The sequence below is a fragment of the Arachis ipaensis genome, chromosome B1, assembly GCF_059453495.1.
Source record: "Arachis ipaensis isolate K30076 ecotype BB chromosome B1, ASM5945349v1, whole genome shotgun sequence".
NCBI lineage: Eukaryota > Viridiplantae > Streptophyta > Magnoliopsida > Fabales > Fabaceae > Arachis > Arachis ipaensis.
This window is the reverse complement of record NC_142436.1, coordinates 12,339,464-12,362,992: the sequence shown is the minus strand read 5'-3', so window position 1 is coordinate 12,362,992 and position 23,529 is coordinate 12,339,464. Positions and strand designations below refer to the sequence as shown.

At 35.8% G+C, this 23,529-nt stretch overlaps 3 protein-coding genes across 5 annotated transcripts; 2 read left to right on the top strand and 1 right to left on the bottom strand.

Annotated features, from left to right (window-relative positions):
- Positions 1 to 180: 180 nt before the first annotated feature.
- On the top strand, positions 181 to 7,333 carry LOC107625135 (uncharacterized). The gene is made up of 13 exons (XM_016327713.3): positions 181 to 576; positions 1,210 to 1,331; positions 1,434 to 1,588; positions 2,469 to 2,619; positions 3,017 to 3,051; positions 3,718 to 3,793; positions 3,896 to 3,932; positions 4,343 to 4,605; positions 5,043 to 5,297; positions 5,472 to 5,576; positions 5,729 to 5,779; positions 6,190 to 6,271; positions 6,915 to 7,333. Exons 1-13 carry the CDS (start codon positions 228 to 230, stop codon positions 7,085 to 7,087), a joined length of 1,854 nt encoding a protein of 617 aa, XP_016183199.2. The 5' UTR covers positions 181 to 227; the 3' UTR covers positions 7,088 to 7,333.
- A 1,466-nt stretch (positions 7,334 to 8,799) lies between these two features.
- On the bottom strand, positions 8,800 to 13,689 carry LOC107625119 (AT hook motif-containing protein). Of its 3 annotated transcripts, XM_088501024.1 has the most exons (5): positions 13,486 to 13,682; positions 12,949 to 12,987; positions 9,845 to 10,506; positions 9,309 to 9,748; positions 8,800 to 9,172 (listed from the first exon to the last, which is right to left on the bottom strand). In XM_088501024.1, exons 3-5 carry the CDS (start codon positions 10,479 to 10,481, stop codon positions 9,077 to 9,079), a joined length of 1,173 nt encoding a protein of 390 aa, XP_088357150.1. In that variant the 5' UTR covers positions 10,482 to 10,506; positions 12,949 to 12,987; positions 13,486 to 13,682; the 3' UTR covers positions 8,800 to 9,076. The 3 variants fall into 3 exon arrangements, with proteins under 3 accessions (XP_088357150.1, XP_016183186.1, XP_088357148.1); XM_016327700.3 differs by having other exon boundaries at positions 9,309 to 10,506; positions 13,486 to 13,689; XM_088501022.1 differs by having other exon boundaries at positions 8,800 to 9,163; positions 9,309 to 10,506; positions 13,486 to 13,684.
- Positions 13,690 to 21,268: 7,579 nt separating this feature from the next.
- Positions 21,269 to 22,774, top strand: LOC107646382 (uncharacterized). The gene has a single exon (XM_016350571.1). The coding sequence runs from the start codon at positions 21,269 to 21,271 to the stop codon at positions 22,772 to 22,774; it is 1,506 nt and encodes a 501-aa protein (XP_016206057.1).
- The last annotated feature ends 755 nt before the right edge of the window (positions 22,775 to 23,529 follow it).

Genomic DNA, 23,529 nt, shown 5'->3' with positions numbered 1-23,529 from the left:
ATATATAAATATTTAACAGTTATGTGTGTGAGTTAACATATTCTATGTTAATATGTTAATGACTAATGAAAAATTATTTGTTTTGTATATTTTAAAATTTAAAAAACTAAAATATCCAATTTCAAAAATCTGAATAACTAATTTGAGTAATTACTCAAAAAAAATTGAAAAAAAAATTCTATGATTTTATATTTAAAATGCATCAAAATTAAAACCTGCTCGTATATATGTATATTCAAAATTATTCATTCATTATACTTGGCTTTTTGGCCAGAAAATTCTCTTTTTTGCAATTGCAAGAACAAGATCTCTCTATTCCAGTATTCCTTGATACACTTATATTCATACCAGTCAGCCAGGCAACCATAGAAGCTTCTAGGGAGAAGAGAGAGGAAGATATGGGTTGCAGGAACAGGGCGGAGTCGTTCGAAGAGGATCATAGCGGAGCATCGTCACTAAGCGAGGCGTTACTGTTAACGACGATGTGCATCATAGGCCTCCCCGTCGATGTCCACGTTAAGGATGGCTCCGTCTATTCTGGAATCTTCCACACTGCCTCTGTCGATTCCGATTACGGTTACATGCCTCTTCTTCAAGAAAACTTCTAAAGTTTTTCTTGTTATTATTATTGGTTCATTGCTGGAAAATCGTTTGTTGTATTGATTTCATCGTAATGTGAATTTTGATATTACATATGTTCAATGCTTTGAGTAATTGACGTTACTCTGCTTGAACAATCTCTTCTAGTTTTTGTTTAGTTTGGTTTGGTTTCACTTTCTTTAGTTTTTCAGTAATAGTAAACTTAATAGTGAAACATGAACTGTTTTGATCCTAAGAGAGTCTACAGTGTTAAGTTTCATTCGATTTGTGAGGGTTTCCTGTTAGCTAATGAATGAAATAGGAGAAATTAAACTGGTGATTCAATTGTTAAAATCCTAATAGGAGTATATGTTTTAGACTTTTAGGTCTGGATCTAGGGTGGTTACTTAATGGACTTGTTTCTGTCATGATTTCATCAAACTTTTTTTGTTAATATAGAAAAGCATAGTCCTAGTTTTGATCTTGTTTTCTATGTATTTATCTATAAAAATGGATGTTAGGAAAAGCTAGACCTGAGTTATCAGCATTCTTTAATTGTTTAGTTTTGGGATAAAACTCCCATTATTTGATTTCATTTGTCATCGTTCTCTTGCTTTTTGTGACGTTCAGGTATCGTTTTGAAGAAGGCAAGGATGACCAAGAAGGGAAAGGGAAAGACCAATGTGGGAAAGGAGGATTTGGTAGATACACTGGTAGTTCTATCTCGTGATTTGGTGCAAGTTGTTGCTAAGGTAAGGCACTTGGTTATGCAATGTGAATGCACGGCCTTACAATATCTCGGTTAGGAAATAACTACATGTTTAATATTAATACACGTGTGGCTTTGTATGCAGGAAGTAATGCTTCCTACCAAGAGTTTTGGTGGAAATATAACTAGTGATGATGGCGAAACAGTTATGCACGATATGTGTTCTCGTGAGAGTCCAACATGTGAGGTAGAGAATCATATGAAGTCTTTGACGGATGTAAAGCATGTTAATCAATCAAGGTACTATAAATGGATGGAAAGATGTGTGTTAACAAGAATGCTCAAGTTATGAACAGAATAATTAGCCGTTTCTTCTTTAAACACTTATCATCTTCGATTTTCGGTTTTTTCCTTTTTAATGAAAGAAAAGAAAACCTCTTTAGGGAGTGTTTGGATGGAGGGTTTTTGGAGGAAATGGGAATGAAAGATTTATCTTTTTTCTTTTTCGAAACAAAAAAAGTTAGTAGCTATACAGTTTCTATAAAGTTAAAAAATAGGATGATAGGAAAGTTCTGATAGTCTATCATTTTATTTTACTTATTCGAATATATCCCAGTTTCTTTTCCTACAAAACCCTTCCTTCCAAGAATATCCTTAACCTTAAGCATCACACAAATATCCTGACTTGTTTTAGAAAGCTTCAGAGATATTTTTTCTTCTGCCATCTACATTTAGAGTAAGAATCAACAGTTGTGATATTTGACTATTTGTGACCTTTGTGCACTCTGAATTTGCATTAAGAATCAACAGTTGGGATATTTTGTTATTTATGCTTATATCATTATATGTTTAAATTCTTCACAACTTGTATTTGCTGGTTGCTGAAGAATTGACCATCTTATTCTTATGTTGAAGTTCAGGCCTAGTTATGAATATTTCATATACTTGCTTTGAGTTTTTTTGGTTAGAGAAAGGAGGTTTAATTTGATTATTTGATTTGATGTGATTTTCTATGTATTTCACTATAGGCATGTCTAAGGGATTATTGAGTTCCTTGGAGATCTATTAATTACTTTTTGACTTTGGAGATTGAAATATTAATTGAATCCTCCACAATTTTATGTATTTTGGTTAGACAAAAGAGGATTAGTGACATTTCCCCCCCTTTATGTGAAAATAGGACTCCAGTCCAAAATGAGAATGGATTTACCCATTGTCTTCCACCTTCAACTGCTGCCATTGATTTTGAAAGAAATAAGTTGCCTGTTAATCAGATGAGAACTTCCACAGAAGTTGATTGCGGGAAAACTGATAAAACAAATATTGGAGAGGTAATGTATGCATGAACTTGTGCATGATTATGCATTACTGCATGCTAGCGAAATTACCAGGCCATGTTAACTTGCATCATTGGCTTTGATTTCCTAATTTTCAAAACAGTTACGTCGAAAATTGAGATATCTTTCTTGTTAATGTTATCCACTTTGGCTCCTTCAAGTTTGAGTTGATACCAACTATTTTTGTTAAAAGATTTTCTATTTTAAACTGAACTGACTCAAAATAAGTGTAATCAATCACTTTCTGAAATCATTTGCCATTTTCTATTGTTTAAGCATATTTATATTATAACAGAATGGTGGTGCATATTCTAGAATGTGCCTAACTGTTAGAATTGTTCATAGAACATATAATTCCTTACACTTAAGTTAAATTATTTTGTTGATGCAGATTGAAGCATATTCTGGTTCCTCAATCAACTGTAGGTATGACATTCAATTATTTTGATTCTTATGCTTGTTGGTAGAGTTAAAAAAACCATGATAATGTGATAATGTTGTAAATTGAACCTTGGGTTACATTTTCCTATTATTTCAATGGTAAAGAAACATATTTGTAAAACATTGATAGGAAACTTGTATTTTCTTACTCAATGAACTTCAAATTATACTATTTACATATGCATTATATAACTCAAATATGGATGTTTAGTGTGACAAATACTATATCCTTTGTATTTAATTTAATTTTTTCTTAACACATTGTATGTATATCTCGGGTAGTTTAGACACATTATTTAGGGTACATATATGTCATTGACATGTATTTTCAGTAAACTGCTAAAGACATACTAGAAAACAGTTTATTGTAGAAACTATTCCAAAGATGGCATTCCCTTGTCAAGTCCTGATTAAACTATCACAATTTGTTGATTTTACTCCCTCTTCCTAACAATCAAAAAACCCAAGTTGTAATAGACTTCTGTCATTTTGCTAATATACTTTGGTGGATTTGTGTCACATAAGATATGATATTATGTTACCTACTACCATGCTACCAATATGGCATGATTCGAATTTTTGAATAATCATAGTATGAGAATCATTGTATTATTTCATCAACCAGTTCCTCCTGACTGTTTCTATTGACAGACAGGCTGGAGATGACAATTCAAAAAGGAATGCTGATGACTTCAGAGAGAAGCCTGAGTTTGTTCAAGGAAAACTTGTATGTCGAATTCTTGGGTTGGGCAAAGCTACTAATTCCAAACAGGATTCTGTACATTTTATTCTTTTATATTATTATTTCTAATACTGTGGCTTTCCGTAGGATGAGAAGAATCAAGTCATCAAATCAACTCATGAAAGTAAGTCTGGTTTCTCTGATCTTATCTGCATGTAAAATTATCAGTATTAGTTATCACTGTTTACAGGAATAGCACAAGTTGTAATTGATAGTGGATATTGTAAACTATCTGGAATATTAAAAATTTTTATACACGTAAACCACTTTTCCCCCCTCTGCTAATCCCTATTGCAAAGTTTTGTTTAATGGCAGTATATATGATTTTGTTAAGTGACAATATATATAATTTTTCAAAATTTTAATGTGACCTCTCTTATTTTCTTTTGGGTTATCCACCACTTATTGCTCTCCAACCTAATTTGCGGCGTTGCCTTGTATTACTTGAATTTCTTCTTTCTAACACCAAGACAATGATGATGCTTCCATAGCTCTCTTTTATTCATATTTAATTTGTTGGAACTTCCATTACAGCTAATACTCATCTTGTCCAAGTAGAAGCTGTTGAGAATAGAAGCTATATGGCATCAAATGCTTCTGATAATGGGTTTTATAGAACTAACGGTAATGCATCTGTTAAAGCTGATGATCGGTGTAGTGAAAGGTCTACTACAGCAAATTCTGCTCCTATGAGTTCTGCCCAAGGCATAGATCTCATTTTAGAGTCACACAATATGCCAGAAAAATCTGTTGAGATGTCTGCTCCAAAGGGTACAGATTCTACCAGAAATACTAAGGTAAATAAATCAGTTTGACTTGTACCAACTGCTGTTGGCTAAATGCTGCTTATAAACAAAAGATATGTTGGCTGAGGATTTCTTTATGAAAAATAAAATAGAAGAATTCATGTTTCACATTGGATGCATTTTATTAATTTTCGTTGAGATCATTTTGTAAACTTCTTTCTCAAGGATTATTTGTCAGGTTCTCAATTGAATCATCTGCCAAATATTCTTCTATTTAATTGTGCTCAAATATTTTAATTAGTTAACACAAATCTATCATCCATCTCTTTAAGATCTTTAGAATATTTGGTTCATAGTCTTTTGTTCGGGTTTAACAAGAGAATAAGTAGATTGTGATAATGAATTTCCCCTTCCCCTCACCCCACCCAAAAAAAAAGTTAACTAATTGGTGTTAACATGCTGCTTTTCCCCATGTGACGTTCTTCTAGGAATTTAAGCTCAACCCAGCGGCCAAAATTTTCTCTCCATCTTTTGTAAATCCTATTTCAACAACTGCTTCCATGCCTATTTCTGCAAACATGGTTTATGTACCAAATAGTTCTCCTGTGGTACATACTGCTGCTGTTCAACCTGAAACCGGTCTCAGTACTTTTGCTTCACTGCCTTCCATGCCTGTTAAGGTTGCACAGTATAGTAACTTGACAATAGGAAATGGTGGAAGTGGTTCTCAATTTTCACCTCCTGTAAGTATGAGTAAATATTTTGAAAATTTTTCTCTTATTTGCATGAATGCTTGTACTGTGTTGTGTTTGATAATTGATACGAAATCTCATGACTGTGGTTACTGTCACAAACCATATATTGCTTAGTACTCATTGTAGTTATTTTGTGCATTCCTTTTGGCAACACCAAAATAGATTGTTGGACAACTTGCTCATAACAGAGCACAACCTCTACGCTATGGTGCACATTACCCTCCCGTTTTGTCTGAACATGCTTATTTGCAACCCAGCTCCCCTGCTGTAAGTATGAAAGGATCTCATGTACCATCTAACTTGATTTTTTTTTTTTCACTTTTGTTTTTGGTAACTTCTCACAATTGGTTGAGATAATCCATTTTACATGCTAAGGAATCTGCCACCAACAGAACATTGTCTTCTGTTTCTGAGTGCAGGTTATGGTTGGACGTTCCGGGCAGTTAGTCTATGTTCATTCAGTTTCCCATGTATGATAGCCTGCCTATAACCCCTTTAAAGCTAATTATTTTCTTCAATTCACCTTTAAATATAATTTGTAAGAAACTAATTCCACAGATTTTTTACTTATTTTAGAAAAGTAATTCCCACTGATAAGAATGCTCCTGTTCTGTATACCATAATTCCTATATCTATAAGGAATGACGGGATGAGACTTGTGTGGAAATGGACGGATATATCTAGCTTTTAGTTAATTCAATCAATAAGCAACAGACAATTGCTCCACTTTGCTATATCTTTTTTTTTTTTTTTTCTTATTCTTATACAGTTAGTCAAATTGAATTCAAATACTATTTTTTCCCCGTCTGCAAATGTTTACTGTTATGTTGTAATATTTTACCATTACATTTCTAACTTAGTATTTTGTCTGTAACTCAAGGATTTGGTTCATGGTGGAACTGCTATCTCCTCAATCTCAGCTCGTCCTATGTTGAATCATGTACAATATCCAAAGCAGCAAGGTAAAAGGATGATGGTTTCGTTCATAAATAAAGAACAGAGATTTATCACCCATACCCAAAATATACTAAATTAGAGAGAGGTTTATATTATCCGAAAAAGCACTGTGATGCGATAGTGAGTTAGTGACAATTCTGGGCGATTAAAAAGTCCTCAGTCCTTCCAAGTTCCAACAGCCTAGCCCAACTCTTGCTTGAAATTGGAACATATTCTCCCCTTTACATCATCTACCCATCTTGGTCACATTGTTTTTATTCCAGTGTTATCCCATCTTAATGAAGTTCTTTCTATTATCAGATTTTTTTTTTCTAAAAAAAGTGTTTCTTGCATCTCAATTCTCACTATGCACCTTTTTTGTTTAACATAGCATTGAGACAGAACTGGTTCATCGAAACTTCTTGTATAACAAAAATGCTATGTTCCCCCCAAAATCAACCATTATGTATTTGTGTATAAGTACATATGTTTAATTCATTTTCAATGTGTGTTTTATATTTCAACATATATTTATACTAGTGATCGATTTTGGTGGCTGATTTTAGTTTACACCTAACATATTTGTATGAATATATCATTTAAGCTATGATGAAACTGTAATTCAGACTTCATTTCATTTGTGCTGATGGTTCAATTTTCCAATATCAGGAGCCTCAGTTGGTCAGCCAATACCAATTTGTGTACCCCCGCCAATCCTAACGAATGCGCCGCAACCCTTTGCTCTTCAAAGCCACATTCCGCTTCTGCAACCTGGGTTTCCTGTAACTCGACCTGTTTCAGTACCCGGGCCAAATGGTTACTATGGAGCTAAATTTTCATGAGAGCATGCTCTTTCATCCAGGTTTATCTACTCGTGAGCATGTCAATTTCTGAGTTGAATCTAATTCTCAATTTTTTTTTTATTGATAGAAATTACAAAGTTTTGTCTCTTCTCTCAGTATGAGAACTGTACAGTTGTTTTTGTTATGAAAACATTATTAGATCCTTTTAAGGGGGATATTAATATACAATGCTTGTGGATGAAGTTCAATTCAAGTATTATTATTGGACGTGAGGAAATTTTATTACTTTCGGGGTTTATATGGTATGTTTGATAACTGAATGCGTTCTAATCGTTAGTGTACAATAATGTCATCACTAATTTTTTATATTTTATCTTTGACAAACTGATGTAACATTCAACGTGGATTTTTTACCAAGGTTGTAAAAATTGATCCGGTGATTAAACCGGTAGAACTAGTACAAAAGTTTAACCAAATATAATAAAATAATATATTTATATATAAAATATATAATTTTTTAGAAAAAGAAATAATTTTTTTATATTTTATTATTTTAAACCAGTTAACTAGTAAAAAATTGAACCTATTTGATTGATTACCAATTTTTTATTTTTTGATCAGTTCATTATTGAATAATTTTTGTCCTAAATCGAACCAGTTTTTTATTCCGGTCCGGTCTTAAAACAATGTTCTTTACATAGCTAATCGATTTTTTGTGATAGGCATTAACAATTTATTTATTGTTTTTTAAATGTATATTTTCCTTGTTAAAATATCATTCGTTAGTGTCCCCTTGATTTTGTACCAAAGTAAATTTTCCATATTTAATGTGGTACAGAATTGTTAAAATCAAATGAGTCATTATTAACTAGTTCGATTGGGAAAGTTTAAATCCTAAAGACGTAATTTTTTATTTATCCAGCATGCAATGTAAATTTTGGCCAATTGGCCATTGAAAATATGAATGAATGACTGAAATTGAAGAAAGTAATCATTTTTAATATGGTGGATGAATGGTTAAATGGGTAGAAAAATATACATGTATCATCGGAAAAAAATATGACAAAATTTCTTCATAAAATAAATTTATGGCAAAACATTGAATACGTTTAAAAAAGGTTCTTCACACAAATTTAAACTCGGTTTAAGAATGTGTTGTTTTTAATATCAATTAGCAAAATGTGGAGATAAGTACTGTGTTACACAGAAAACTACAATGCAATTAGCGCGTTCTGTGTCATTGTATACGAAAATTTTGTTCACGTTTGGTGGTGCTGAAAACTGAAATTCTGTGGCATCATGTGCGTCCGGGAATCCCGCTTCCTCCTTCAGCATGCAGCAGTGATATTTTCAAGAGTCAATACTTCCATGAAAGTAAATGTTAAAAACTTTTGCACTCTGGAAAGTGCTAGAAGAAGAGAGCTTTGTATGGGTTCATTCATCGAGTAACAGAGATATCAAAGTGAGTTTTTCACTCTAGGACTGGAGGGCGAATGAGAGAGATCTCTTAGTTTTTATTTTTACACTTTTAGAGTGCTTTATATATATGTTGTGGGTTCAGACAAATATCTGATTTTATGACGCTTTAATATCACAGGTTCTATGGCGGCAGAATGAAGATCAGTTTGTGGCAAGGCTAATGCCACCAGATGTGATGGTGGACATTGGATATGGATATAGATTTGTAAATATTACGTTGTGGTTCTTATGTACCCAAGAAAATATAAAATGGTTAAAGAGACACCTGTGTATGACAGTAACAATTTCTCTGTGAATAAAGTAATTACTAATTAGCATCCCTACTTGAAGGTTGCGTCTCTAATTTTAAAATAATTAATAGCAATGTAACAGGGCATAGATATGCAAGTTTAAAATTATTCAAGACCCTTGAGATACCTAGACCTGTATATTTCAGATATGCCAGAAAATTTTGCCTAACTTATGATATATAACCCGGCTGGCACATTAGCTACAATTGATTGATTAAATTAAAGGTTTTGTTGATTGAACAGTTATTCCATCTCCAAGTCAGGTTCCTAAATTCCTTATATCATCCAGCTGGTACCCAGATCCTAGATCTGCTGCTTTGGATGCCTGGTTCTCCGGTTTGTTATCCTGCAACATCTTAACAAATTATAGCCATATGTCAGTACACAGTTCACAACAAATACACATAATAGACTACGTATCAAGTGTTAAGTTTTGGTATCCTAGCTTCCATCTTACTTGCATAACAATTTTAAGTCAAGACTGTTTTTACCTGCAATAACTCTGTCATTTTTCCGGTCTTGGTAAAGTCTGACGGTTGGGGAGCAGAAGTGGAATTTTCCTGAGGATGAGATTGTACAGCTTGTAGAGGCTTAATTAAAACGGGTTGATCCATGTCATTTACTTTTTCTTCTTGTCTACAGCTTGATTCCTTCAGTTGCGTCTTGTCACCTGGCTTACTGTTGTCAGTGTCAACATCCATGACATCTGATGGAGCTTCGATCCTCTTGACAACCTCTGTAACGAGCTGCTCAAATGGTGCGTTAGGCACTCTCATTGATTTCAGTTCTTCATTTGGCAGATTAGAAGACTGATGGTGAGGAACAACTTCGCACTGCATGCTGCTCGACAAGATGTTCTGGCTAGTTTGAGAGATAAGTGCTCGATTTCCATCTGGTGCTGGGATTTCTTTGGCAACACTTGATCCACTTCCTACAGAAACTTGGGCCATAAATTGGGACGGTGGAGTTGAAACTGGCAACCCATTTGAAAAATTGGTAGGTTGGAGCAAAGCAGGCACTATATTACCTCCAGGTATTTGAGGAGCGGTTTGACCTGCCACAGTAGGTGCATTGTTTCCTAAAGTGACAACTGAATTACTAGAACCAGCTGCCGTTCTAGGTACAAGAGGGAGTGACGGTGACCCATTCATTGCATGAATTTCATTTCTATTAATGTTTGCATGCTGTTCATTCCTTTCCTTTGGAAGAGGATTCTGAAACTGAGCAGTTCCAGAAGGGATGGGAACCTCATCTCTTCGTATCATTGGAACACCTGGAGCAACATCATTTTCAGACGAGATAGGAACGTATCGTCCAGGCTTGAAGACTAGCCCCCTCAAAGTAGTATCAGAGTCACCAACTCTTACACTGAGCAGATACCCGGCATCAAATACTGCCTCAATTACACCAGAAACTGCCTGACCAATCATGGCATCATTTTCTTGATTCCTTTGGAAGTGTTGATTTACATTAGCCCCTTGAAATCCAGGATGTACTACTGCTGGCTCACCACTGACAGAATTCAGCTTTTTACTGTAACTATGTGAAATATATGAACCATCTTCCAAATCTGGTCGTGGGTACTTCCTTGGACGACCACGTTTGCGCTTCAAAGGCACATCGCCAGAACCATCTGGAGTGTTATTTTGGTTTTGCTGGTCCATATTATTATCTCTGTAACTCCAAGGTCTACAATTACAAGAGGAGGGAAGAAGAGAAAGGGGGGGGGGGTCAATATCAATAAGCTTCTTGAGTGGATTAAGTGTGTTTGGATTAGCTTATGCTAAAAACAGCTTACAAGCAAAATATCTGAGAGGTTCAAGAAGAGTGGCTACACCCCAACAAAATGTGATTATAAACGCAACATTGATAAACAAAAATATAAATATGTACTACAGCCAGCAGATAGGAACATAGTTTTCTAAAACAACACAAATTTTATGTACTCTCTACTAGGATAATGATAAACCTGCCTCAAGGTCACGAGCTACCAACTCATTGCCTAGTGTTACTAAAACCAATATTAGTAGCAAAATCAATATCATGGCTATGTGAGATGGTGTAATGATTTGGTACTATCAGCACACAATCTAACGTATAATATACCATTTTCCATATTCTACCTCACTATCAACAAAACTAGTTAGTAGTTTCCAATTTAATAAAGTTTGCAGCACACAAACAAATTGTTACCATTTTGAGAGATCTACAGTAAGCTTGTTGCCACAAAGAATAGAAAAAGATTAGTGATACACATGTACAGGTTTCATATTTTCATCTAGGCTTGCTTGGGAGAGTTTCGACCATCAGGGAAAGTCATGTTTGTTTAATCATCTGGCTGAAGGAATTGAAAGAAACAACAAAACAAACCATACTTGATGAAACGCATAACAAAAGTTTGACCACAAACTAACTAAAATTTCAAAACTGCAAGTGAAAGAAAGAAGTAAATGAAAACAAGTATCATAATGGAATGCAGGGAAAATAAACAGATATAATGAAGTATGCACAGTATAAAGAGTAAGTCATAATATAAGAAACATATAAATGACAAGAAATAATATAAAATACTAAAGCAATAAAACAAAATATATAACATCACTAAGGCTCAATTTGGGTAAACAGCTTAATTAAGCTCCTTTGAAAAAAAGAATTTAAACAATAAATACTTATATTAAAAGTAACTTATAAATAAGTTATTTTGTGTTTGGTTTTTTAGTGCTAAAAGTGCTTATTTAAAAGAAGAATGATAAAAAGCTTTTTACTATAAGAGAAGTCATTTTTTTTAACTTCTCCATAAGCACTTAGATAGCTTTTTAGAAAGTTACAATTTGGTTTTGAAAATTGTACCAAACATTAATGCTATAACTTTTCATAAGTTAAAAGTTAAAAGAAGTTACTTATGGACCTATCCAAACTGACAAGAATAGTTTGGATATTAAGCATTTGACAAAAATGCCTTGTCTATAGACATAGCATTATAGGACACAATGGCATTATTCAATCCATTTAGCCAACCCCACTTAGCACAAGGAAAAAACTCATATTCGAAGTCCATATTGTAAGCAACTCATCCAAATTGTCATTGGTACCAATCTTTAACAGAATATGCATGCAACCAATATGCAGAATAAGGAGTAAAGACCAATCCTTTTAGAACTCTATAAGAAAAATATCGTAGGACTCATTAATTAGTTGGCGGAGTCATGTTACCATTAAGAAAAAGTAGAAGGGATTAATTAGGTGTATTTGATTATTTTGAGCATTTCTCTTGGAGAGATTGTGGAGCTTCTAAATCTTCCACTACAAATCGATACCCCACTTGTATTTCCCCCAACAAAGTGCTAGTGATTTCCCAAATAAACACATTTCTAGGCTTTTATTAGTACCATTTCAAACATATGTAATTGTAATCCATTGACGATTCCCGACACTGAATAAACACATTATACATATAATCTCAGTTCAGTTGCATTAGCAATACTTCATTCAGCTGGTGTGGCCATTCAAATCTGGAAGCAAGAAAGGAGGACTAAGAAAAGGTGTCTTGATGAGGCTTTGGCGGCTGTTGGAGCAATTTTTCGTTTGAGAAAATGAAATTTTGTTCTAACTCTGACAGGTATATCAACATAATTATGAGCAAATTATAAGGAGGATATAAGGAGTTTTCTATAGATGATGGAAGAGAGAAGCTCATAAAGGAATAGATTGAAAAGGCAAGGAACAAACTAGAATGGATCATGTCATCCTATAAAATGAATCGTAAGTTTAGTGGGTAAGGGAAAGGGGCATAATGACAATGCCTCCTTCCCATTCCAATTTAATGGGGGCAAAGGAAAAGGACTCTGAGTGGCAAGGGGTGGAATTTTTGCAATTCCGCATTCTCTTTTTGAATCACTCTCAAACACATTCTTAGCAAAACTAGTCATTCACTTCCTTAATTGTTTCCTCTATTGCAATCTTATTCAAAGCCAGTGAACTACAACTAGTCAAGTACTCATTTGAGGGAACAAAATTTGACAGTATATCAACACAGAGATGCAGAAGCACCATAAAAACAGAGAAAGGGCTACTCTACGGTCTACAGAATAATAAATTAAATAGTAAGGAAAGTGTTTCTAGCTATTGGACCTCTTTCAATGGTGGTAACATTGGCAGCAACACAAGCACCTGCAACAATTACCAACACAAAAGTCAGTTACATAATAATAATAATAATAATAATAATAATAATAATAATAATAATAATAAGCATGATTCATGACCTAACAGTCATCTGTACCCAAGAGAAAAATTCCAAGGGGTTAACCTAGACAAAGTTTCAATTTTCAATTTTCATTATCACTTTGTGACACCAATTAAAAGTATACCCCAGAAAACTTCCCGATATAATTTCATCATAAACCAAAAGAAAAAAAAATCGTACACCACACTCCAATCCAAGGGTCTAACATCTCCATAAGTGGAAATAAAAATCTAATTCTTTAGCCTCCCTGACAATAAAAATTCTGAAAATATATATTAAAAAAAGAAATATTCACCTCAGAAAAACCCCGACAAGGGCTTGATCCTAAACGACAAAGAAAAAAGAGAACGCTAAAACAACTATGCATACAGATACATACATGGAGAGAGAGAGAGAGAGAGAGAGAGAGAGAGAGAGATTACCGCTTTCAGAATAGAAAAAAAAAGTAAAAGTAATAATGGAAAATGTGTTAAGGTTGAGAGATTGAGAGTGTTGAGATTCGATTTTGCAGAAGAAGACGAAGGAAGAGGAAAGAGGGAAGAAGAGGCGGAGAGAACGAGGAGGCTGGGATGGGAGCAGTGTAGAGTGTGCGCACAGTAACACACGTTCGCGCACACGTACTCAATGCTAATCTATCAGGCTGTTATATAATGGTTTGTCACCGTCCAGTAATAACGTGCCACGAGTCACTGTTTCCGTTTGATAATAAGTTAATAAATGAATAAAAAGGGATTTTTTTAAATAAATAATTTAATTATTTTAATTATTGAAATATATAATTTGTAAGGTAAACGAGATATGCGTATTTATAAACATAAATATATCATTTTTAAAAATAATAAAAAATATAAATAATTTAAATTAGACTAAACTCTTAAAAATAAAACGTTTCAAATAATAAAAAAGATGAATAATTTTAAATAATAAAAAAGATGAATGATTTTAAAATAATATAAAAAATATGTGATTTTAACTTATTGATTAATTGACATATCACATCTCATTTAAAATTATCCATTTAAAATTAATATATTATTTTTTTAGAAACCAATTTATTTAAATTTTAAATTAATAACTTCTTTATATTTATTTGTACTAAAAATTTTAAAATGAATAGTTTCAAATAACATAAAGTTAGACTATTAGTTTAGATTAATGGACGTATAATGTTAGTTTAGATTAATATTAGCCTACCACTTATATACTTTCATTTATTTCAACTGTTTGGAAAAGTGAACATATTAATAGTGTTAATAGTAAAAAATTTAAATTTAAATTAATTTAGTGTAAATTCAAATTTTTAACTAACATTATACGTCCATTAACACGCTAGGCAGTTTAATAGCTTTTTCCATTCGCTAACTTCCACCCGCTAACAGTTTTTATTAGGATTTATATTAAATCAATTTTTTTTTTGTGACTGAAATAAATTAAACAAAGAAAAACAAAAGAAACAAAACAAGGAACTGCTTAAATAGAGGGACAGTCCCGTTTAAGACTACTCTTAAACTCCTCCCAAGGTGAAAGAAGCTTCATATGCGAAAGTTGTAACTTCATCGCCATCTTTGCCATAGTATCTGCCACCGTGTTTGCATCTCTCATAATCAAACGAAAGTCAACACGCCAATTCCAATGCATGATATCTCTTATTTTGAGCACCAGTGGATCAATAAACCCAAAACCATCTTGAGTAACAAGATTAAATGCTTCCACACAATCCGTCTCACAAATAACATCTCGTTGACCCACATCCCAAGCTAAGAGATATCATCTCCAAATAGCAAACAATTCTCCTTGAAGAATACTATTACTCTCAATCATTCCCAAACACCCCCTTTGCCAGCTCCCATTACAATCTCTAATAACACAAGCAAAACCAACACTATCACCCGAACCAAAATAACTAGCATCACAATTAATCTTAAAAGTACCAATGGATGGGGGATTCCAAAAACCATTTAGAGTAGAGGGAAGGGACATACGTTGTAATTCAAAAATATTTCTAAGCTCCTTTTCTGAAGTTAATGCCAGACAAATGACTTTTTTCGGAGGCCAAGTTTCATGGGGATTAAAGATGTCGTTATTCCTTACTCGCCATATCCACCAAAGTCCCGAAAAGAACTTGAACGGGTGCTCTCTGCTATGATACAAGAACCAGTTCTTCAAATCCAAAGGATGACAAGGAATATCCAACCTTTACCAGACAAGCTGAGCTTTTGGACAATCCCGAATACAATGTATAACCGATTCCTGGCTAGAAAGACATCTTGGACACCTATCCGATGACGACATCCATCTTCTAAAGCGAAAACTTGCAGTAGGAAGAGCCTCCTTAAGACACAACCAAGCCAAAAACTTATGCTTTTCCGGAACAAGCTGACGCCAAAGCCAAAGCCAATTCTCCCTCTCCTCCCAACCAAACAGCTGCTTACACAATCACAAGTAACCATTGCGTGAGTCATAGACTTTGGCAGCAGACCCACTCCAATACCAACCCACTTCCGGACCTGCTTGTTCATCTGGATTGTAAGAGAGAATATTATCTTTCAGATTTTGAGATAAAGGAGAATAAAGAGCATCCAAATGCCACCTACCAACCGACCAAATATCCTGTATCCGGAGATTCGAATCAGAAATGTGGACATAATCCATCTCATTAGATAACCGTCCTTCTCTCCTTCAGCTAGAAAACCAAAAATTCTGGTTCAAATCTCCAATACACCAAGCAAACCCATCCTTCAACACTTTCCAAGCCTTGCAAAGACACCTCCAAATGAGAGAGTCCTTGTTCTTAGGATAACTAAAACAGTCATATAGAGATGATCGGTATTTGGCATCCAATAATTGGACCCATAGCTTGTTTGGCTGCTGGAAAAAAGTCCAAACTAGCTTCCCAAGAAGAGCAATATTTACACAATAAGGATCTCTAATCCCCAAACCTCCATATTTTTTTGGAGTAACCAGTACCTTCCAACTAACAAGATTCAATCCTCTTCCATCAACTTGTCCTTTCCAAAAAAAATTCCTCATCATAGACTCCAATTTACTAATGATTCATTTGGGAAAAATAGAGACCTGCATCTGGTACGTGGGAATAGCAGCGGCAACAGAATTAACCAAGCAGAGTCTACCAGCCCGATTGAGTAAACTCCCTTTCCAGCTTGTTAGCCTACTCCGAATCTTATCCAGGACACCATTGAAAGCTGAACGAGTCACTCTAGAATGGCTAAGGGTAACTCCAAGATACTTGCCCAAATCCTAGACAAATCTGATAGAGGATACCCCAGTGAAAACCTCTTTCCTTGTTGCAGAGACATTCTTGGAGCAAAGCGTTTTAGACTTCTCCACATTAATTTTCATCCCAGATGCTTTGCAAAAAGTCTCTAAAACCAACATCACATTTTGCACTTGTCTCTTTGTAGCTTTATAGAATAGAAGCAAGTCATCCGCAAACATTAAATGGGATATTCTTGGTCCCCCTCTAGAAATAGCAACCGGCTCCCACAAGCCCAAATCAACCTGATGACTAATAAAGCATGCAAGTCGCTCCATACACAACACAAAAAGATAGGGTGACATAGGGTCTCCTTGTCTAAGACCTCGGCTAGGAGTAAAGCCATTCAGACGACTCCCATTCCAAAGAATAGATAAGGAAGAAGCAGTGACACAATTCATAATCAAATTAAGTGTAGGAATAGGAAAACCAAAGCTCTTAAGGGTATGAGCTAAAAACCTCCAGTCAACTCTGTCATAAGCTTTCTCCAGATCAATCTTAAAGGCCAGTGTGCCTTTCTTTGATTTAGTCTTCTTCATAAAGTGGAGGACTTCTTGAGCAATAATGATGTTGTCAGGAGTTCCTCGTCCCGGAATAAATCCTCCTTGAAGCGGGCCAACAATCTCCGCAAGATGAGGACGAAGCCTATTAACAAGGACCTTCGTGATGATCTTGTAAACTACATTGCAGAGACTAATCGGCCTGAAATCTTTCATAGATACCGGTGATTCAACCTTTGGAATGAGAACCAGTAAAGTCTCCAACATTCTCGGATCAAGAGTAACACCGGAGAATGCCTGCTTAACCATCTTCCAAACATCAAGACCAATGATCTCCCAATATTCTTTGAAGAAGAAAGCTTGAAACCCATCCGGACATGGAGCTTTAAAAGAGTTCATGTGAAAAACAGCTGTTTTGACTTCCTCCATAGTAACTGGTGCCGTAAGATTATTGCAAGCTTCCTCATTCAGAGAAGGAAGAGGCACATCACCAAAGCAACCCAAATCAACATCATCCAAATGACAGAATAAGCTATTTTAAGATATAATAATAATTAAATTTAAATAACGCTACAAATTTTTATTTGACATATAATAATAATTAAATTTAAATAATAATAAAATATACTAAAAATTATTAACACTTTTTTATTATTTTAAGATATTAAATAGATTGATTTCTAAAAAAATAATAAACTAATTTTAAATTGACAGTTTTAAATTACGTAATAAGTTCAATCGCCTATTAATTAATGAGTTAAAATCATTTATTTTTGTTATTTTGAAACCTAATCTTTTCTATTATTTGAAACATTTTATTTTAAAAAATTTGAACCAATTTAAATTATTAAGATTTTTTATTATTTTAAAAAATTATATTTTTATATTTACAAATACATATATCCCGTTTATACGATAAACGAAATACATTCATAATTATCTTGTTTACAGTGTAAATGAGATAAATCAATGCAATGTAAATTAGTAAATACGTTATAAATTACATATTTTAGTAATTAAAATATTTATTTAAAAAAAATTCCTGAATAAAAATGGTAAGATTTGTTTTAATGTATTTAATAGATAAGAAACTAAAAATATTTATAATTAGGTAAAAACTCAGGTACAGTTAACTTTATGTGAAGTTGATAGTTGAGAGTTTAAATAATTTGATAAATTTGACTAAATTGTCATCTAACTATTTTCAACTATCAACTTCACATGAAGTTAACTGCATCTAACTTTTTACCTTATAATTAACTCATATTTTTATTTAATTTTTTTATTTGTAATACGTTCAAATAGTGTATCAAAAATTGAATTAGACTAATCGATCTGATTGAAGAATTGTAAATCAGTTGTCTGGTCAATTCGATTTAAGACTAAAAATGTTTTTATATTTAAATTGATTATAGAATTAGAAATAAGTTGAGCTTAGTTGACTCGAGTCAAGTTCAAAGTTTAACTCATAAAAATTGAGTTTAATTCATGATTGAACTCATTAACAATTGATCCTATTATATAACTCAAACTCAACTTATCAAAAGTTCATAAGTTAACTCAAATTCACGAGTCAATTCAAATAACATGAACATAATTTATAATTTTATATAAATAAATAAATTATAAATTATATATAAAAATTTATTAATTATATATTTTAATTTGTCAATCGATCAATTATAATTTATATTCTCTATTTAATTATATAAAAAATTATATAAGCATATGTAAAATTATATATTATTATTAATATAATTAAAATTATAAAATATATTATTGAGTTTAGTAAACAATAATAACACTTTTGGTGATGACAAACATGATTTTGATTGGATTAATAACTTAAAAATATTTTTGATGAATTATTTAGTGATACAGGCCCAAATGTTATTGTGTAGTCTAAACAATAGAATCAAATATCTAAAATTTTAACTACTTGGACCAAGTTCTTAGTCCAACCCATTGCCTTCATGAAATAAAAGGCATCTAATTGCTGGTGGAGTTCTCGTGATTTGGGTAAGGCACCGAGAAAAAAGAGAAATTCACTTTTTCACTAAGTACTAAAGAGAAAGGAAGAAAAAGCAAATCTTGGAGGCTATGTCAAATCAAATTGGAGCGAAAATCAACATGCTTAAGTTAAGCTAAATCAAAATAAAAAGGTAAAAATTTTTCATTAACATACAAGTCAATTACTCATTGAATCCACCTTCCCTCTGCACAAGCATTTTGGGTAACAAAAGAAAGATGGGGTCTACTTTCTTCTGTTGTGAATTAACGGCTAATATTGAAACTTGGGAGCAAAGCACAAGATTAAGGATTTTGATTTACCAAATTCATTGAAGATCTATTACCAATGAAGATGTTGCTGCACTGTATATCTCTGATTCTTAATCCCTGATTTTATAGTCTGATTGATGAAAAGAAAAGGGAAGACTTCAATTGGTTCAAGATTCAATGAGTTGACTTAGTTCAGCAAATCCTAGTCTTGGCAATGGTACTCCATATAAAAAGGAAAAATCAACTTTGGTTTTGGGTAAGGAGAGTGAACCAAAATCAGAGTTTTTATTGAGAGCTTTTCTACTGTTCTTGCTCAATGTTTTGGACAGTGTTTCTATATCAAAAGAACATTCTGCCAAGATGGAGAGCTACACAAGAGAGTGTTGAATACGGTTCATCCAATAGTTTCAGAGCTATTAAATATGATCTCCTTCATGATTTATCATTGAATATTCTATTTATATATTGTATCTTTCTTTGTTTCAATTCAGTGAAAAAGGGTATATATGTGAGGCATTCAGAAAAAGCCATTGAGAGAAAAGGCAAAGAGAAGTACTTGGAGAAAAAAGCCAAAATTTATGTTATATCTTTTTTTTACTGTATTTCTATTTTGTATCATGTACTTGAGAGGTATCCCTTGCTAAGTTGGGTGAGCACTTAGTGTGTTGTAAGTCTATGGAGTGAACCTAGCCAAGTCAAGCTTATGAAGAAATTTGATTTGTCCCTGATAGAATTAGGTTGACTCCTTGAAAATTGGTGTAGTAATACTTGAAAAGATAGTGAAAATTTCACTACTGTTATAGTGGAGACTGGATGTAGGCTATATTGCAAAAGGTAGCTGAACCAAGATACATGACTGTATCATTTTCTTCTTCTCTGCTCTGATTCTGTTTTCACTCGGTATGAGACAAAATAAAATTGTCTCCTGCATAATCAATCACGCAGTCTGAACAGAAGCGAAGTTTCATTTTTTGATTTGAGGATTAATTAATCAAATTTAAAAGAAGGTCATAGATTCAACCCCCTTCTCTAGGTTATCAAGAATCTTCAATTGGTATCAAAACTTCGGTCACAATGATCAAGTTTCACAACTTGGAGAAAAGGTCCAATTACAAACAACATGGATGCAAGCTATACTCTCTCTCTCTCTCTCTCTCTCTCTCTCTCTCTCTCTCTCTCTCTCTCTCTCTCTCACTCTCTCTCTCTCTCTGTTACGGATCGGGCCCACATATTCCACATCCAGAATGACTTCCATACCCGGTTACCCAGGTTCGAACCAACTCGCCCTTCCAGAAGGTTCGAGACCGGCCCACTGAAGCTCATAACCAACTTTCAAACGTCTCCCTTATCTTAGCCAAATAAGATAAGATAAGATATCGGCCATCACTTATAAATAGAGGACCCAGGTCCCTCCAGGTATTCATTCACTCTACACACCTTATACCGCTCAGATCCATTCTGACTTGAGCGTCGGAGTGTCTTTGCAAGTACCGCTCCCTCTGCCCCTGTCAAATAATCTGGCATCCGCCTCAATCCGCAAGTTCCCAGTCCATCTCTCAACCCGTATTGGAGGCTTCCAGTACATTGGTGTCTTCTGTGGGGAACTCGCGACGATTGGACGGAATGGCGGATGAATTCGAAGAACGATCCCCGAGCCACCATGACAACTCCCGAACAAGGAACCCGACTCCCAAACACTAAGAGGCTACACCCCACGGGAGGATAGCAAGCGCTCTTCGCCAGACCACTCCAGTACACAACAAAGAAAACAGCCCCATCATCGTCGAGGCACGACACCCTGAAGACCTGGGAGAAAAAGCAGCTCAGATAATCCAAGACCTCTGCCTCCAAGTACAAGTACTCGAGGGCCGGGTTGCAACCAAGGGAAAGCACAACGCCGAAAACGGAAGTCACGCAACCTCCAGATCAAGATCTCGCCATGAAACCCGACACGGCAGATCGTCAGAATGGCGACATGCCAAGAGGTACAACCGCAATGTCTCTTGTGATCACGGACACGACAGAATGCTCGAACGACGACACGGCAAGAGGTACGATTGCTGCACCTCACGAGACCTAGCTCATCAACACAACACGGACAACGACCGACGACACCGAGAGGCTAAATGCACAAGAAGCGACCACGTCATAATGGGAGCTACTCCCTTAACTGAAAGAATCCTGAAAGCAAAAATCCCTAAAGGCTTCGACAAACCCACAGATATGAAGTACGACGGAACCAAGGATCCCCAGGAACACCTAACGGCCTTCGAGGCCAGAATGAACCTGGAAGGGGACGCTGACGCAGTCCGATTTAGGGCCTTCCCGGTAATCCTAGCTGGGCCCGTGATTAAATGGTTCACTGCCCTGCCCAACGGATCCATAACCGGCTTTCACAATATTTTGCGGAAATTCATGGCCCAATTCACCACCAGAATCACCAAAACCAAACACCCCATCAGCTTGCTGGGAGTTACCCAGAGACAAGACAAGTCCACGAGAAAATACCTCGACCGATTCAACGACGAGTGCTTGACGGTTGACGGACTCACGGACTCAGTCGCAAGCCTCTGCCTAACCAATGGACTCATGAATGAAGACTTCCGGAAGCACCTCACCACCAGACTGGTATGGACCATGCACGAGATCCAAGGCGTTGCAAAAGAGTACATAAACGACGAAGAGGTAAGCCAAGTCGTAGCTGCCAATAAACGGCAGCATGGCAACACAGCACCTCGACATAACCCCCCACCAAGAGAAAACCAGAAGGAACACCCCACACCAGCAAACATCAACCGACCTCCCAGAGTCGGAAAATTCTCTAACTACACACCCCTGACGGCCCCGATCACCGAGATATACCACCAAATAGCAGAACGAGGTATCCTCCCGAGGGCCCGACAACTCAAGGAAAGAACTGGCGGGAACAAAACCTTATACTACGATTACCACCGAGGTTACGGACATAGGACACAAGACTGTTTCGACCTAAAAGACGCTCTCAAACAAGCAATAAAAGACGGCAAATTCCCCAAGTTCGCCAAAATTATCAGGGAACCAAAACGTGCAGAAAGAGACAAATCACCAGAAAGAAAAGGACGCAACCCGAGGACGCAAAGACAAACCCCCAGGGAAAGTCCAGAAACAGACCCGACCATAATCATAAACGTCATCACAGGCAAAGACGCCCCGGGTAAATCAAAATCAGCACTCAAGAAAGATCTCAAGATCTTGGCAATCAGAAATCAAACCCCAACCACCACCACTGGTAAGGCGATAACATTCTCCCCCGAAGACTGCCAACACGGCACCTCGGCAGAAGATGCCCCCTTTGTCATATCGGCAAAGATCGGAACCGGGCTAGTCAGAAGAATACTAGTGGATACAGGAGTAGACTCTAACATCCTTTTCAGAGGAGCCTTCGACAAGCTCGGACTCCGCAACGATAACCTACAAACACACCGCAACAGAGTCACTGGACTCAGAGACAACTTCCTCAAACCAGACAGTTCTATCGTCCTCCCCCTCACCAAAGGAACGGGAAACCAAAGGAAGACAATCCTATCTGAGTTCGTGGTCCTCAAAGACTCCATCGCCTACAAAGAAAAACAATCAACGATCTCTCCGCCGTCATCTTCACCAAATACCTTCTCATGAAGTTCACGGCAGTAGACGGCTCCATCGGAACCATCCATGGAGACCAGGAACTCGCAGCAGAATGCGACAAAGCCAGCCTAGCCCTATGAAAGAGATCGCGGCCGGCATATTTCTAGCCGACCTGGATGCCCGACAAGACGGACAACCTAGGCCAGAACCAGAAAGAAACATGGAGAAACTGCAAATAGGGCAAGCCAAAGAAGATTACAGTTTCATCAACAGGAACCTCCTATACGATCTTAAAGAATACCTCTCACGCCTCCTAAGACAGAGCAGTGACTTGTTTGCGTTCACACCCGCTAATATGCTAGGAATAGATCCTGACCTAATGTCTCACCGACTAGCCGTGGATCCCAAGGCTAAACCTGGGGCACAGAGGAGACGAAAAATGTCCCCCGACCAAGCTACCGAGGTCAAAAAACAGGTTAAAGCCCTCCTTGAAGTAGGCTTCATCAGGGAACTGCCCTATACGACTTGGCTGGCTAACATCGTGCTAGTCAAAAAAGCTAATGGGAAATGGCGGATGTGTGTCGACTACAGGACCTAAATAAAGCCTGTCCAAAAGACGCCTTCCCCCTACCAAATATCGATGGACTGGTAGACACCACATCCGGCCACCAATACCTCAGCTTCATGGACGCGTACTTCGGGTACCACCAGATACCCATGCACCGACCTGACGAGGAAAATATGACCTTCATCACTCCCGATGGCACGTACTGTTACGCAGTCATGCCCTTCGGCCTAAAAAACGC